This window comes from Panulirus ornatus, chromosome 1 (genome assembly GCF_036320965.1).
Source record: "Panulirus ornatus isolate Po-2019 chromosome 1, ASM3632096v1, whole genome shotgun sequence".
Lineage (NCBI taxonomy): Eukaryota > Metazoa > Arthropoda > Malacostraca > Decapoda > Palinuridae > Panulirus > Panulirus ornatus.
In genome coordinates, this window is record NC_092224.1 from 14,363,103 (window position 1) to 14,381,695 (window position 18,593).

Sequence of the window (18,593 nt, forward strand, 5' to 3'; positions counted from 1 at the left end):
ACAGAGGACTGGGCCTTGAGGGAATACCCTCACCTGGCCCAATTCTCTGTTCCTTCTTTTGGAAAATTAAAAAAAAAAAAAAAAAAAATGAGAGGGGAGGATTTCCAGCCCCCCGCTCCCATATATATATATATATATATATATATATATATATATATATATACATATTATCTCGGAAAGCAAAAATGAGTATGTTTGAAGGAATAGTGGTTCCAACAATGTTGTATGGTTGCAAGGCATGGGCTATGGATAGAGGTGTGCACATGAGGGTGGATGTGCTGGAAATGAGATGTTTGAGGACAATGTGTGGTGTGAGGTGGTTTGATCGAGTAAGTAATGTAACGGTAAGAGAGATGTGTGGAAATAAAAAGAGCGTGGTTGAGAAAGCAGAAGAGGGTGTTTTGAAATGGTTTGGGCACATGGAGAGAATGAGTGAGGAAAGATTGACCAAGAGGATATATGTGTCGGAGGTGGAGGGAACGAGAAGTGGGAGACCAAATTGGAGGTGGAAAGATGGAGTGAAAAAGATTTTGTGTGATCGTGGCATGAACATGCAGGAGGGTGAAAGGCGGGCAAGGAATAGAGTGAATTGGATCGATGTGGTATACTGGGGTTGACGTGCTGTCAGTGGATTGAATCAGGGCATGTGAAGCGTCTGGGGTATACCATGGAAAGTTGTGTGGGGCCTGGATGTGGAAAGGGAGCTGTGATTTCGGGCATTATTGCGTGACAGCTGGAGACTGAGTGTGAACGAATGGGGCCTTTGTTGTCTTTTCCTAGTGCTACCTCGCACACATGAGGGGGGAGGGGGATGGTATTCCATGTGTGGCGAGGTGGCGATGGGAATGAATAGGGGCAGACAGTGTGAATTGTGTGCATGGGTATATATGTATGTGTCTGTGTGTGTATATATATATGTGTACATTGAGATGTATAGGTATGTATATTTGCATGTGTGGGCATGTGTGTGTGTGTACATTGTGTATGGGGGTGGGTTGTGGCATTTCTTTCGTCTGTTTCCTTGCACTACCTCGCAAACGCGGGAGACAGCGACAAAGCAAAATAAATAAATAAATAAATAAATATATATATCCGTCCGCTCTTTTTATTAACACACATCTCTCTTACCCTTTCATTACTTACTTGATTAAACCACCTCACACCACATATTGTCCTCAAACATCTCATTTCCAGCACATCCACCCGTCTCCGTACAACTCATTCTATAGCCCACAGCTCGTGACCATATAACATTGTTGGAACCACTATTCCTTCAAACATACCCATTTTTGCTTTCCAAGATAACGTTCTCGACTTCCACACATTTCTTCAACGCTCCAGGAACTTTTGCCCCCTCCCCCCACCCTACAACTCACTTCCGCTTCCATGGTTCCATCCACTGCCAAATCCACTCCCAGATGTCTAAAACACTTCACTTCCCCCAGTTTTTCTCCATTCAAACTTATCTCCCAAATGACTTGTCCATCAACCCTAGTGTACCTAATAGCCTTGCTCTTATTCACATTTACGCTCAGCTTTCTTCTTTCACACACTTTACCAAACTCAGTCACCAGCTTCTGCAGTTTCTCACACAAATCAGCCACCAGTGCTGTATCATCAGCGAACAACTGACTCACTTCCCAAGCTCTCTCATCCACAACAGACTGCATACTTGCCCCTCTCTCCAAAACTCCTGCATTCACCTTCCTAACAACCCCATCCATAAACAAATTAAACAACCATGGAGACATCACGCACCCTGCCGCAAACCAACATTCACTGAGAACCAATCACTTTCCTCTCTTCCTACTCGTACACATGCCTTACATCCTCAATAAAAACTTTTCACCGCTTCTAACAACTTACCTCCCACACCATATGTTCTTAATACCTTCCACAGAGCATCTCTATCAACTCTATCATATGCCTTCTCCAGATCCATTAATGCTACATACAAATTCATTTGCTTTTCTAAGTATTTCTCACATACATTTTTCAAAGCAAATACCTGATCCACACATCCTTTACCACTTCTGAAACCACAGTGCTCTTCCCCTATCTGATGCCCTGTACATGCCTTCACCCTCTCAATCAATACCTTCCCATATCATTTCCCAGGAATACTCAACAAACTTATACCTCTGTAATTTGAGCACTGACTATTATCCCCTTTGCCTTTGTACAATGACACTATGCAAGCATTACACCAGTCCTCAGGCACCTCACCATGAGTCATACATACATTAAATAACCCTACCAACCAACCAGTCAACAATACAGTCACCCCCTTTTTTAATAAATTCCACTGCAATACCATCCAAACCCACTGTCTTGCCGGCTTTCATCTTCCGCAAAGCTTTTACTACCTCTTCTCTGTTTACCAAATTATTCTCCCTAACCCTCTCACTTTGCACACCACCTCGACCAAAACACCCTATATCTGCCACTCTATCTTCAAACACATTCAACAAACATTCAAAATACTCACTCCATCTCCTTCTCACATCACCACTACTTGTTATCACCTCCCCATAGGCTCCTTTCACTGATGTTCCCATCTGTTCCCTTATCTTAGGCACTTTATCTACTTCCTTCCAAAACATCTTTTTATTCTCCCTAAAATTTAATGATACTCTCTCACCCCAACTCTCATTTGCCCTCTTTTTCACCTCTTACACCTTTCTCTTGACCTCCTGCCTCTTTCTTTTATACATCTCCCAGTTTTGATTATTTCCAGCAAAAATCGTTTCCCAAAGCCTCTCTCTTCTTTTCATAATAAATTTTCTTTTCATCCACCACTCGCTCCTTTTAATCTGCCCCCCCCCCGCTTTCATGCCCCAAAAAATCTTTTGCAAAACCTACTGCTTTTCCCAAATACATCCCTTCCTCCCCATCCCCTTAATCCTTTGTTTTTCATTTTTCCATTCTGTATCAGTCCTTAGTACCTCCAACAAGCTCCCTTCCCCGCTCCCTTTTCTACCTCCTCTTCACCCCAACTTCTCTCTTTTTTCTGAAAACCTCTACAAATTTCCCTTCGCCTCCATAAGATAAAGATGAATCCCCCTGTTGCCCTCCAGCACAATAACATCAAATTTCTTTTTTCAGCCTATCAATAACACATAAACCAATAATGCTCTCGGCCATCTTCCTATTAATACTTAATTTTGTTATCTTCTTTTTAAACCCGGTGTTCCCATCACCGTCCTTTTTCAGCACATAAACTACAAGCTCTTCACCTTTTCCCTTTTAAAACACTGAACACCCCATTTTACACCAATTTTTCCCCTCAATCCCCCATTACTCCCCTTTTGGCATTAAAAATCCCCATCACAAAACCTGGTCTTTTTGCATAAAAAATTTAATATCACACTCACTCAGTTTTCCCAAATCATTTCCCTCTTATGATTTTTTTTTCCCCTCCCCGGGTTGATATGCCCCAATAATCCCCCATTCTCCCCATCCACTTTCAGTTTTCCCCCTTTTAATCAATCTAGAGTTTACTTTTTAACTCTATCACTTATCCTACCACCTTGTTTCGGGAGTAGTTTTTCCCCTTCCCCTTGTCATTCCTTCACAAACCCCCAAACTTTACCCCCAAGGGCCCTTTCCCCCAAAATCCCTTTTCCCCCTTCCACCCTTGAGCTTCGTTTCGTAAGACCCAAAAACATCCAGGTTCCTTTCTCAAACATATCCCTATCTCCCCTTTTTTTTCCCCTTTTGGGTTTACATCCACAAAATTAAAGACCCCCCAATTTTGGGGCCCCTTTTCGAGGGGATGAGCCCCCCGCGTGACTCTTTTCTTTTTTCCCAAATTTAGAAAGTTAAAATAAAAGGATGGGAAGGTTTTTTACCCCCCCGTTCCCCCCCCTTTTTATTGTTTTCTTCGACACGTGGGGGAATGCATGGGAAGTATTCTTTCCCCCCAACCAGGAAATAATAATATTGTTTAATAAATATTTTTTTTTTATTTTTAATTTTCACTGTCCCCCGCGTTAGCAAGGTGCGCAAAAAAACAGATAAAAAGAAGGGCCCCAAAACTCCCCAAATCCCACATGTGTATTACTTTCCCATGCCCACACACAGCACATATCATCCCTTTTACATCTCAAATAAAATATATATACAACATTAAATATAAAATATAAACATGTAAAAATTTCCCTACTGTTTTACTCTTTTTCCCTTTCCCCGTCGCCCCCACCGCAAACAAAAAAATAAACAACCCCCCCCCCCCCCTGTGCATGGGGGGGGTTGGGGGGGGCGCTGGGAAAAAAACCAAAAGGGGGCCCAAAACCCTTTTCCAAAACCCCGTCTCTATTGTCATGTAAAATGCACCGAAACAACAGCTCCCTTTCCACATCCGGGGCCCCACAAAACTTTCCCATAGTTTACCCCCGATGCTTCACGGGGCCCGGGTTTCAACCCTTGAAAAAAAAAGTCGACCGGGTTTACACATCTTCCCAATTATTATTTTTTGGCCAAAACCTTTTTCACCCCCCGGGGGCATTTTCGGGCCCCGATCCCCCAAAATTTTTTTCACCCCCCTTTCCACCCCCAAATTTTTGGTTCCCCACGATCCCTTTTCCCATCCCCCTTTCTGACAATTTAATATCCTCCTTGTCAATCTTTCCCATTCATTCTCTCCGGGTGCCCAAACCATTTAAATTTACCCCCTTTCTGTTTCTCTAAACCCACTCCTTTTTTACCACACTCTCTTTTACCCTTTAAATTACTTACCCCGATAAAACCAAACCTCACACCACTTTATTGTCCTAAAAACATCTATTTCCAACACACCCCTTCTCAAAACAACCCATCTTTTCCCCGGGTTTCAACCCTTAAACAGAAACTTCAACCCCGGGAAAACCCCACATCGTTCCAATTCACTCTTTTCCCTTGCCCCCCTTTTCACCCTCCTGTTTGTTCGGGTTTCCCGATAAACTAAAAATTTTTTTTCACCCCATCTTTCCACCTCAAATTTGGCTCCCACTTTTCCCTTTCCCCTCCACCTCGGGACACATATATCCTCTTTCCCAATTTTTCCCTTTCCTCATTCTTCGCCATGTGAAAAAACCCTTTTCCCAAAACCCCCCCTTCTGTCCTTCAACCACTTTTTTTTTACCCCAATCCTCTTCCCCCTTTTCATTGTTTACTTGAAAAACCCACCTCACCCCCACTTTTTTTGCCCAAAAAACCCTTCTCTTTTCCAGCACATCCCCCCTCCCCCTTTAAAAATTTCCTATCTTTTTAGCCAAAGCCTCAAAAACCCATAAACAGGGGTTAAACCACTATTCCTTCAAACATCCCCATTTTGCTTTAAAAGGGTAATTTTTCTAACCTTCCAAAAATTTTTCCAACGCTCCCGAACTTTCCCCCCCCCCCCAACCCTGTGACTCACTTCCACTTCCATGGTTCCACCGCTGCAAATCCACTCCCGGTTTATCTAAAAACACTTCCCCTTTTTTTCCTGTTTTTTAAACTAACCTCCGTATTAACTAACCCCCCCAACCCACTGTGCCTAATAACCTTGTCTTATTCACATTTTTCTCCCTTTGCTTTCTTCTTTTACCAAAAAAAAACTTTACCAAACTCGTAACCGCTTTGCAGTTTCTCCCCAAAACAGCCACCAGGTTGTATAATCAGCGAACAAAATGACTCAATTTCCAAGCCCCCTTTATCCACAAAAATACTTTCATACTTGCCCCTTTTCCCAAACTCTTTTCATTTACCTCCCCAATAACAGCCCTCCATAAACAAAATTTAACAACCCTGGAGACATCACGCACTCCTGCCGCAAACCCAGATTCACTGGGAACCGATCACTTTCCTTTATTCCTACTCGTACAAATGCCTTACATCCTCGATAAAAACTTTTCACCGCTAGCAACTTACCTTCTACACCATATACTCTTAATACCTTCCACAAAGCATCTCTATCAACTCTATTCATATGCCTTTAGATCTAAAAGATCCATAACGTTACAAACAAATCCATCTGTTTCTAAGTTCTCACATACATTCTCCAAAGCATACACCTGATACAAATATCATCTACTACTTCTGAAAACACACTGCCCTTCCCCAATCTGATGCTCTGTACATGCCTTCATCCTCTTAATCAATACCCTCCCATATAATTTCCCAGGAATACTCAACAAACTTATACCTCTGCAATTCAAACACTCACCTTTATCCCCTTTGCCTTTATACAATGGCACTATGTATGCATTCTGCCAATCCTCAGGCACTTCACCACGAACTACACATACACTGGATATTCTCACCAACCAGTCAACAACATAGTTACCCCTTTTTATCAAATTCCACTGCAATACCATCCAAACCTGCCGCCTTGCCGGCTTTCATCTTCTACAAAGCTTTCACTGCCTCTTCTCTGTTTACCAAACCATTCCCCTAGACCCTCTCACTTTGCACACTATCTCGACCAAAACATCCTATATCTGCCACTCTTTCATCAAATACATTCAACAAACCTTCAAAATACTCACTCCATCTCCTTCTCACATCACCACTACTTGTTACTACCTCCCCATTAGCCCCCTTCACCAATGTTCCCATTTGTTCTCTCGTCTTACGCACTTTATTTACCTCCTTCCAAAACATCTTTTTAGTCTCCCTAAAATTTAACGATACTCTCTCATCCCAACTCATTTGCCCTCTTTTTCACCTCTTGCACCTTTCTCTTGACCTTCTGCCTCTTTCTTTTGTACATCTCATAGTCATTTGCACTATTTCCCTGCAAAAATCATCCAAATGCCTCTCTCTTCTCTTTCACTAACAATCTTACTTCTTCATCCCAGCACTCACTACCCTTTCTAATCTTTCCACCTCCCACCTTTCTCTAACCTAAATACATCCCATTCCTCCCCCGCTCCCCTTACGTCATTTGCTCTCATCTTTTTCCATTCTACACTCAATCTCTCCTGGTACTTCCTCACACAAGTCTCCTTTTCAAGCTCATTTACTCTCACCACTCTCTTCACCCCAACATTCTCTCTTCTTTTCTGAAAACTTCTACAATTCTTCACCTTTGCCTCCACAAGATAATGATCAGACATCCCTCCAGTTGCCCCTTTCAGCACATCAACATCCAAAAGTCTCTCTTTCACGCCCCTATAAATTAACACATAATCCAAAGATGCTCTCTGGCCATCTCTCCTACTTACATACATTTGTCATATATCAGAAATTTTCTGATATATGACAAATTTTCTGTCATCGGTATATCTGAGCAACAGTGGAAAATGCAACAGCAAGTGAGATGAAGTTTCTGAAAAATAGATGTAATACAAAAATAAAAAGAATTGGTGCTAAAGAGGGATTGCCAAATAAAATCAAATGTGATATTCTGAAATACTTTAAACAAGAAGAGAATAAATAAAAGTATCAACATATAGTTTCTTTTCTTTCTCATTCTATTGTTCTTTTTTTTATCAAAATCTGGTGCCAAAATAACTTTTCTTATAAATCACACCTGCCTGTCTTACTTGTGACTTACTTTTCAGCAACCTCTCACCCATTCCCTCAGACTTTAACAGACTATGGCACACAGAATTAAAATACTTTTTCCAAAAATTTTACTTTTTACACTAATCTTTCTCACAGAAAATTCTAATGACTATCTCTTCAATGTATGCTTTATTATACACTGTAACATTAACTCTTCTTATCTTCCAGGTAACACCCATATTCCTCTCATTTAGTTACGTTCTTAGTTAAACTTAAATAACATTCTATTCTCATGCAGGTAAAGGATTCAAACTATAAATAACAAACCTGTTGGGTCAGCAGGGCCAGTTAACTGGAGAAGACATTTTCCACGTACAGCTTGGATGTATGCACGAGTAGTATGCCAAGGGGCAACCTAAAATGGAAAATAAATCAGATTTATTGGGGAAAGAATCATATTAATCATACCTATCATACAACTCGAGAAAAAAGTGCTATATAATCTGTGTAACCAAGATCAGATCAATGAATCTAAATTCTACAAAAAAAAATTCTATCTCTGCTTCTGTACTGCTGTTACCTCCTTTTCCACATACATGTGATGGATCAGATGCATAAACACTCACTACAAAAGCCCATTTTCTAAACTATAATCGAGTATTATTATTATTATCATTATTCAGTTTTATTATACATAATCGCTGTTTCCTGCATCAGCGAGGTAGCGATGAAGACTGTGTAGAAGGAAAAAACGTTGTCACTGAGAGCAAAAATGGGTATGTTTGAAGGAATAGTTGTTCCAACAATATTATATGGTTACAAGGCATGGGCTATAGATAGGGTTGTAAGAAGAGTGGATGTGTCGGAAATGAGATGTTTGAGGACAATATGTTGTGTGAGGTGGTGTGATCGAGTAAGTAATGAAAGGGTAAGAGAGATGTGTGGAAATAAAAAGAGTGGTTGAGAGAGCAGAAGAGGGTGCGTTGAAATGGTTTAGACACATGGAGAGAATGAGTGAGGAAAGATTAACGAAGAGGATATATGTGTCAGATGTGGAGGGAACAAAGAGAAGCAGAAGACCAAACTGGAGATGGAAGGATGGAGTGAAAAAGCTTTTGAGTGACTGGGGCCTGAACATACAGGAGAGTGAGAGGCATGCAAGGAATAGAGTGAATTGGAACAATGTGGTATACTAGGGTGGATGTGCTGTCAATGGACTGAACCAGGGCATGTTAAACATCTGCGGTAAACCATGGAAAGGTCTGTAGGGCCTGGATGTGGATAGGGAGCTGTGGTTTTGGTGTATTACACATGACAGCTAGAGACTGAGTGTGAAAGAATGTGGCCTTTTTTGTCTGTTTTCCTGGTGCTACCTCGCTGAAGCAGGGGGGTAGCGATGTTGTTTCCTGTGGGGCAGATAGTGCCAGGAATGGATGAATGGAAGCAAGTATAAATATACATCTGTATATATGTATATGTCTGTGTATATGTACCTATATATGTACATGTTGATATGAATATGTACAGGTGTGTGTATGTGTTTATATATATATATATATATATATATATATATATATATATATATATATATATATATATATTTTTCTTTTTTGCTTTGTCGCTGTCTCCCGCGTTTCTGAGGTAGCGCAAGGAAACAGACGAAAGAAATGGCCCAACCCACCCCCATACACATGTATATACATACATCCACACACGCAAATATACATACCTGCACAGCTTTCCATGGTTTACCCCAGACGCTTCACATGCCCTGATTCAATCCACTGACAGCACGTCAACCCCGGTATACCACATCGATCCAATTCACTCTATTCCTTTCCCTCCTTTCATCCTCCCGCATGTTCAGGCCCCGATCACACAAAATCTTTTTCACTCCATCTTTCCACCTCCAATTTGGTCTCCCACTTCTCCTCGTTCCCTCCACCTCTGACACATATATCCTCTTGGTCAATCTTTCCTCACTCATTCTCTCCATGTGCCCAAACCATTTCAAAACACCCTCTTCTGCTCTCTCAACCATGCTCTTTTTATTTCCACACATCTCTCTTACCCTTACGTTACTTACTCGATCAAACCACCTCACACCACACATTGTCCTCAAACATCTCATTTCCAGCACATCCATCCATCTGCGCACAACTCTATCCATAGCCCACGCCTCGCAACCATACAACATTGTTGGAACCACTATTCCTTCAAACATACCCATTTTTGCTTTCCGAGATAATGTTCTCGACTTCCACACATTCTTCAACGCTCCCAGAATTTTCGCCCCCTCCCCCACCCTATGATCCACTTCCGTTTCCATGGTTCCATTCGCTGCCAGATCCACTCCCAGATATCTAAAACACTTTCCTTCCTCCAGTTTTTCTCCATTCAAACTTACCTCCCAATTGACTTGACCCTCAACCCTACTGTACCTAATAACCTTGCTCTTATTCACATTTACTCTTAACTTTCTTCTTTCACACACTTTACCAAACTCAGTCACCAGCTTCTGCAGTTTCTCACATGAATCAGCCAACAGCGCTGTATCATCAGCGAACAACAACTGACTCACTTCCCAAGCTCTCTCATCCCCAACAGACTTCATACTTGCCCCTCTTTCCAAAACTCTTGCATTCACCTCCCTAACAACCCCATCCATAAACAAATTAAACAACCATGGAGACATCACACACCCCTGCCGCAAACCTACATTCACTGAGAACCAGTCACTTTCCTCTCTTCCTACACGTACACATGCCTTACATCCTCGATAAAAACTTTTCACTGCTTCTAACAACTTGCCTCCCACACCATATATTCTTAATACCTTCCACAGAGCATCTCTATCAACTCTATCATATGCCTTCTCCAGATCCATAAATGCTACATACAAATCCATTTGCTTTTCTAAGTATTTCTCACATACATTCTTCAAAGCAAACACCTGATCCACACATCCTCTACCACTTCTGAAACCACACTGCTCTTCCCCAATCTGATGCTCTGTACATGCCTTCACCCTCTCAATCAATACCCTCCCATATAATTTACCAGGAATACTCAACAAACTTATACCTCTGTAATTTGAGCACTCACTCTTATCCCCTTTGCCTTTGTACAATGGCACTATGCACGCATTCTGCCAATCCTCAGGCACCTCACCATGAGTCATACACACATTAAATAACCTTACCAACCAGTCAATAATACAGTCACCCCCTTTTTTAATAAATTCCACTGCAATACCATCCAAACCTGCTGCCTTGCCGGCTTTCATCTTCCACAAAGCTTTTACTACCTCTTCTCTGTTTACCAAATCATTTTCCCTAACCCTCTCACTTTGCACACCACCTCGACCAAAACACCCTATATCTGCCACTCTATCATCAAACACATTCAACAAACCTTCAAAATACTCACTCCATCTTTTCACATCACCACTACTTGTTATCACTTACCCATTTGCGCCCTTCACTGAAGTTCCCATTTGCTCCCTTGTCTTACGCACTTTATTTACCCTCTTCCAGAACATCTTTTTATTCTCCCTAAAATTTAATGTTACTCTCTCACCCCAACTCTCATATATATATATATATATATATATATATATATATATATATATATATATATATATATATATATATATATATTTTTTTTTTTTTTTTTTTTTATACTTTGTCGCTGTCTCCCGCGTTTGCAAGGTAGCGCAAGGAAACAGACGAAAGAAATGGCCCAACCCCCCCCCCCATACACATGTACATACACACGTCCACACACGCAAATATACATACCTACACAGCTTTCCATGGTTTACCCCAGACGCTTCACATGCCTTGATTCAATCCACTGACAGCACGTCAACCCCTGTATACCACATCGCTCCAATTCACTCTATTCCTTGCCCTCCTTTCACCCTCCTGCATGTTCAGGCCCCGATCACACAAAATCTTTTTCACTCCATCTTTCCACCTCCAATTTGGTCTCCCTCTTCTCCTCGTTCCCTCCACCTCCGACACATATATCCTCTTGGTCAATCTTTCCTCACTCCTTCTCTCCATGTGCCCAAACCATTTCAAAACACCCTCTTCTGCTCTCTCAACCACGCTCTTTTTATTTCCACACATCTTTCTTACCCTTACGTTACTTACTCGATCAAACCACCTCACACCACACATTTTCCTCAAACATCTCATTTCCAGCACATCCATCCTCCTGCGCACATCTCTATCCATAGCCCACGCCTCGCAACCATACAACATTGTTGGAACCACTATTCCTTCAAACATACCCATTTTTGCTTTCCGAGATAATGTTCTCGACTTCCACACATTTTTCAAGGCTCCCAAAATTTTCGCCCCCTACCCCACCCTATGATCCACTTCCGCTTCCATGGTTCCATCCGCTGACAGATCCACTCCCAGATATCTAAAACACTTCACTTCCTCCAGTTTTTCTCCATTCAAACTCACCTCCCAATTGACTTGACCCTCACCCCTACTGTACCTAATAACCTTGCTCTTATTGACATTTACTCTTAACTTTCTTCTTCCACACACTTTACCAAACTCAGTCACCAGCTTCTGCAGTTTCTCACATGAATCAGCCACCAGTGCTGTATCATCAGCGAACAACAACTGACTCACTTCCCAAGCTCTCTCATCCCCAACAGACTTCATACTTGCCCCTCTTTCCAGGACTCTTGCATTTACCTCCCTAACAACCCCATCCATAAACAAATTAAACAACCATGGAGACATCACACACCCCTGCCGCAAACCTACATTCACTGAGAACCAATCACTTTCCTCTCTTCCTCTCTTTTTTTTTGCTTTGTCGCTGTCTCCCGTGTTTGCGAGGTAGCGCAAGGAAACAGATGAAAGAAATGGCCCAACCCACCCCCATACACATGTATATACATACGTCCACACACGCAAATATACATACCTACACAGCTTTCCATGGTTTACCCCAGACGCTTCACATGCCCTGATTCAATCCACTGACAGCACGTCAACCCCGGTATACCACATCGATCCAATTCACTCTATTCCTTGCCCTCCTTTCACCCTCATGCATGTTCAGGCCCCGATCACACAAAATCTTTTTCACTCCATCTTTCCACCTCTAATTTGGTCTCCCACTTCTCCTCGTTCCCTCCACCTCCGACACATATATCCTCTTGGTCAATCTTTCCTCACTCATTCTCTCCATGTGCCCAAACCATTTCAAAACACCCTCTTCTGCTCTCTCAACCACGCTCTTTTTATTTCCACACATCTCTCGTACCCTTACGTTACTTACTCGATCAAACCACCTCACACCACACATTGTCCTCAAACATCTCATATATATATATATGAGGGGCAAGTATGAAGTCTGTTGGGGATGAGAGAGCTTGGGAAGTGAGTCAGTTGTTGTTCGCTGATGATACAGCGCTGGTGGCTGATTCATGTGAGAAACTGCAGAAGCTGGTGACTGAGTTTGGTAAAGTGTGTGAAAGAAGAAAGTTAAGAGTAAATGTGAATAAGAGCAAGGTTATTAGGTACAGTAGGGTTGAGGGTCAAGTCAATTGGGAGGTAATTTTTTAATGGAGAAAAACTGGAGGAAGTAAAGTGTTTTAGATATCTGGGAGTCGATCTGGCAGCGGATGGAACCATGGAAGCGGAAGTGGATCATAGGGTGGGGGAAGGGGCGAAAATCCTGGGAGCCTTGAAGAATGTGTGGAAGTCGAGAACATTATCTGGGAAAGCAAAAATGGGTATGTTTGAAGGAATAGTGGTTCCAACAATGTTGTATGGTTGCGAGGCGTAGGCTATGGATAGAGTTGTGCGCAAGAGGATGGATGTGCTGGAAATGAGATGTTTGAGGACAATGTGTGGTGTGAGGTGGTTTGATCGAGTAAGTAACGTAAGGGTAAGAGAGATGTGTGGAAATAAAAAGCGTGGTTGAGAGAGCAGAAGAGGGTGTTTTGAAATGGTTTGGGCACATGGAGAGAATGAGTGAGGAAAGATTGACCAAGAGGATATATGTGTCGGAGGTGGAGGGAACGAGGAGAAGTGGGAGACCAAATTGGAGGTGGAAAGATGGAATGAAAAAGATTTTGTGTGATCGGGGCCTGAACATGCAGGAGGGTGAAAGGAGGGCAAGGAATAGAGTGAATTGGATCGATGTGGTATACCGGGGTTGACGTGCTGTCAGTGGATTGAATCAGGGCATGTGAAGTGTCTGAGGTAAACCATGGAAAGCTGTGTAGGTATGTATATTTGCGGGTGTGGATGTATGTATATACATGTGTATGGGGGTGGGTGGGGCCATTTCTTTCGTCTGTTTCCTTGCGCTATCTCGCAAACGTGGGAGACAGCGGCAAAAAAAAACAAAAAATATATATATATTCTTTCTTTCTTTCAAACTATTTGCCATTTCCCGCATTAGCGAGGTAGCGTTAAGAACAGAGGACTGGGCCTTGAGGGAATACCCTCACCTGGCCCAATTCTCTGTTCCTTCTTTTGGAAAATTAAAAAAAAAAAAAAAAAAAATGAGAGGGGAGGATTTCCAGCCCCCCGCTCCCATATATATATATATATATATATATATATATATATATATATATACATATTATCTCGGAAAGCAAAAATGAGTATGTTTGAAGGAATAGTGGTTCCAACAATGTTGTATGGTTGCAAGGCATGGGCTATGGATAGAGGTGTGCACATGAGGGTGGATGTGCTGGAAATGAGATGTTTGAGGACAATGTGTGGTGTGAGGTGGTTTGATCGAGTAAGTAATGTAACGGTAAGAGAGATGTGTGGAAATAAAAAGAGCGTGGTTGAGAAAGCAGAAGAGGGTGTTTTGAAATGGTTTGGGCACATGGAGAGAATGAGTGAGGAAAGATTGACCAAGAGGATATATGTGTCGGAGGTGGAGGGAACGAGAAGTGGGAGACCAAATTGGAGGTGGAAAGATGGAGTGAAAAAGATTTTGTGTGATCGTGGCATGAACATGCAGGAGGGTGAAAGGCGGGCAAGGAATAGAGTGAATTGGATCGATGTGGTATACTGGGGTTGACGTGCTGTCAGTGGATTGAATCAGGGCATGTGAAGCGTCTGGGGTATACCATGGAAAGTTGTGTGGGGCCTGGATGTGGAAAGGGAGCTGTGATTTCGGGCATTATTGCGTGACAGCTGGAGACTGAGTGTGAACGAATGGGGCCTTTGTTGTCTTTTCCTAGTGCTACCTCGCACACATGAGGGGGGAGGGGGATGGTATTCCATGTGTGGCGAGGTGGCGATGGGAATGAATAGGGGCAGACAGTGTGAATTGTGTGCATGGGTATATATGTATGTGTCTGTGTGTGTATATATATATGTGTACATTGAGATGTATAGGTATGTATATTTGCATGTGTGGGCATGTGTGTGTGTGTACATTGTGTATGGGGGTGGGTTGTGGCATTTCTTTCGTCTGTTTCCTTGCACTACCTCGCAAACGCGGGAGACAGCGACAAAGCAAAATAAATAAATAAATAAATAAATATATATATCCGTCCGCTCTTTTTATTAACACACATCTCTCTTACCCTTTCATTACTTACTTGATTAAACCACCTCACACCACATATTGTCCTCAAACATCTCATTTCCAGCACATCCACCCGTCTCCGTACAACTCATTCTATAGCCCACAGCTCGTGACCATATAACATTGTTGGAACCACTATTCCTTCAAACATACCCATTTTTGCTTTCCAAGATAACGTTCTCGACTTCCACACATTTCTTCAACGCTCCAGGAACTTTTGCCCCCTCCCCCCACCCTACAACTCACTTCCGCTTCCATGGTTCCATCCACTGCCAAATCCACTCCCAGATGTCTAAAACACTTCACTTCCCCCAGTTTTTCTCCATTCAAACTTATCTCCCAAATGACTTGTCCATCAACCCTAGTGTACCTAATAGCCTTGCTCTTATTCACATTTACGCTCAGCTTTCTTCTTTCACACACTTTACCAAACTCAGTCACCAGCTTCTGCAGTTTCTCACACAAATCAGCCACCAGTGCTGTATCATCAGCGAACAACTGACTCACTTCCCAAGCTCTCTCATCCACAACAGACTGCATACTTGCCCCTCTCTCCAAAACTCCTGCATTCACCTTCCTAACAACCCCATCCATAAACAAATTAAACAACCATGGAGACATCACGCACCCTGCCGCAAACCAACATTCACTGAGAACCAATCACTTTCCTCTCTTCCTACTCGTACACATGCCTTACATCCTCAATAAAAACTTTTCACCGCTTCTAACAACTTACCTCCCACACCATATGTTCTTAATACCTTCCACAGAGCATCTCTATCAACTCTATCATATGCCTTCTCCAGATCCATTAATGCTACATACAAATTCATTTGCTTTTCTAAGTATTTCTCGCATACATTTTTCAAAGCAAATACCTGATCCACACATCCTTTACCACTTCTGAAACCACAGTGCTCTTCCCCTATCTGATGCCCTGTACATGCCTTCACCCTCTCAATCAATACCTTCCCATATCATTTCCCAGGAATACTCAACAAACTTATACCTCTGTAATTTGAGCACTGACTATTATCCCCTTTGCCTTTGTACAATGACACTATGCAAGCATTACACCAGTCCTCAGGCACCTCACCATGAGTCATACATACATTAAATAACCCTACCAACCAACCAGTCAACAATACAGTCACCCCCTTTTTTAATAAATTCCACTGCAATACCATCCAAACCCACTGTCTTGCTGGCTTTCATCTTCCGCAAAGCTTTTACTACCTCTTCTCTGTTTACCAAATTATTCTCCCTAACCCTCTCACTTTGCACACCACCTCGACCAAAACACCCTATATCTGCCACTCTATCTTCAAACACATTCAACAAACATTCAAAATACTCACTCCATCTCCTTCTCACATCACCACTACTTGTTATCACCTCCCCATAGGCTCCTTTCACTGATGTTCCCATCTGTTCCCTTATCTTAGGCACTTTATCTACTTCCTTCCAAAACATCTTTTTATTCTCCCTAAAATTTAATGATACTCTCTCACCCCAACTCTCATTTGCCCTCTTTTTCACCTCTTACACCTTTCTCTTGACCTCCTGCCTCTTTCTTTTATACATCTCCCAGTCATTTGCATTATTTCCCAGCAAAAATCGTCCAAATGCCTCTCTCTTCTCTTTCACTAATAATCTTACTTCTTCATCCCACCACTCGCTACCCTTTCTAATCTGCCCACCTCCCACGCTTCTCATGCCACAAGCATCTTTTGCAAACACCATCACTGCTTCCCTAAATACATCCCATTCCTCCCACACTCCCCTTACATCCTTTGTTCTCACCTTTTTCCATTCTGTACTCAGTCTCTCCTAGTACTTCCTCACACAAGTCTCCTTCCCAAGCTCACTTACTCTCACCATCCTCTTCACCCCAACATTCTCTCTTCTTTTCTGAAAACCTCTACAAATCTTCACCTTCGCCTCCATAAGATAATGATCAGACATCCCTCTAGTTGCACCTCTCAGCACAATAACATCCAAAAGTCTCTCTTTTGCACGCCTATCAATTAACACATAATCCAATAATGCTCTCTGGCCATCTCTCCTACTTACATACATATACTTATGTATATCTCTCTTTTTAAACCAGGTGTTCCCCATCACCAATCCTTTTTCAGCACATAAATCTACAAGCTCTTCACCATTTCCATTTACAACACTAAACACCCCATGTACACCAATTATTCCCTCAACTGCCACATTACTCACCTTTGCATTCAAATCACCCATCACTATAACCTGGTCTTATGCATCAAAAGTACTATCACACTCACTCAGCTTTTCCCAAATCACTTGCCTCTTATGATCTTTCTTCTCATGCCCAGGTGCATATGCACCAATAATCACCCATCTCTCCCCATCCACTTTCAGTTTTACCCATATCAATCTAGAGTTTACTTTCTTACACTCTATCACATACACCTACCACTCCTGTTTCAGGAGTAGTGCTACTCCTTCCCTTGCTCATATCCTCTCACTAACCCCTGACTTTACTCCCAAGACATTCCCAAACTACTCTTCCCCTTCACCCTTGAGCTTCGTTTCGCTAAGAGCCAAAACATCCAGGTTCCTTTCCTCAAACATACTACCTATCTCTCCTTTTTTCTCATCTTGGTTACATCCACACACATTAAGACACCCCAATCTGAGCCTTCGAGGAGGATGAGCACTCCCCGCGTGACTCCTTCTTCTGTTTCCCCATTTAGAAAGTTAAAATACAAGGATGGGAAGGTTTCTAGCCCCCCCGTTCCCGTCCCCTTTAGTTGCCTTCTTCGACACGTGAGGAATGCATGGGAAGTATTCTTTCTCCCCAATCCCAGGAATAATAATATTGATAATAATAATATTTTTCTTTTATTATAATTTGTCACTGTCTCCCGCGTTAGCAAGGTAGCGCAAGGAAACAGATGAAAGAATGGCCCAACTCACCCACATACACATGTGTATATACATGCATGTCCACACACAGCACATATACATACCTATACATCTCAACATATACATATATATACACACATAAATATACATATATACACATGTACATAATTCATACTGTCTACTCTTATTCATTCCCGTCGCCACCCCGCAACACATAAAATGACAACCCCCTCCCCCCCCATGTGCATGAGGTAGCGCTGGGAAAAGACAACAAGGGCCACATTCGTTCACACCCAGTCTCTAGCTGTCATGTATAATGCACCGAAACAACAGCTCCCTTTCCACATCCAGGCCCCACAAAACTTTCCATAGTTTATCCCAGATGCTTCACGTGCCCTGGTTCAATCCATTGACACCATGTCGACCCTGGTATACACATCATTCCAATTCACTCTATTCCTTGCACACCTTTCACCCTCCTGCATGTTCAGGCCCCGATCACTCAAAATCTTTTTCACTCCACCTTTCCACCTCCAATTTGGTCTCCCACGTCTCCTCGTTCCCTCCACCTCTGACAACTATATCCTCCTTGTCAATCTTTCCTCACTCATTCTCTCCATGTGACCAAACCATTTCAA

General features: G+C 42.3%; 1 protein-coding gene across 1 annotated transcript in view; it reads right to left on the reverse strand.

Moving 5' to 3' along the window:
• Taf1 (TATA-box binding protein associated factor 1) overlaps nucleotides 1-18,593 on the reverse strand; it is a 323,621-nt gene that overhangs the window by 169,543 nt on the left and 135,485 nt on the right. The window contains exon 17 of the mRNA XM_071676313.1: nucleotides 7,798-7,885. Within this exon, the coding sequence (XP_071532414.1) occupies nucleotides 7,798-7,885 (88 nt within the window). The remainder of the gene's footprint in view (nucleotides 1-7,797; nucleotides 7,886-18,593) is intronic.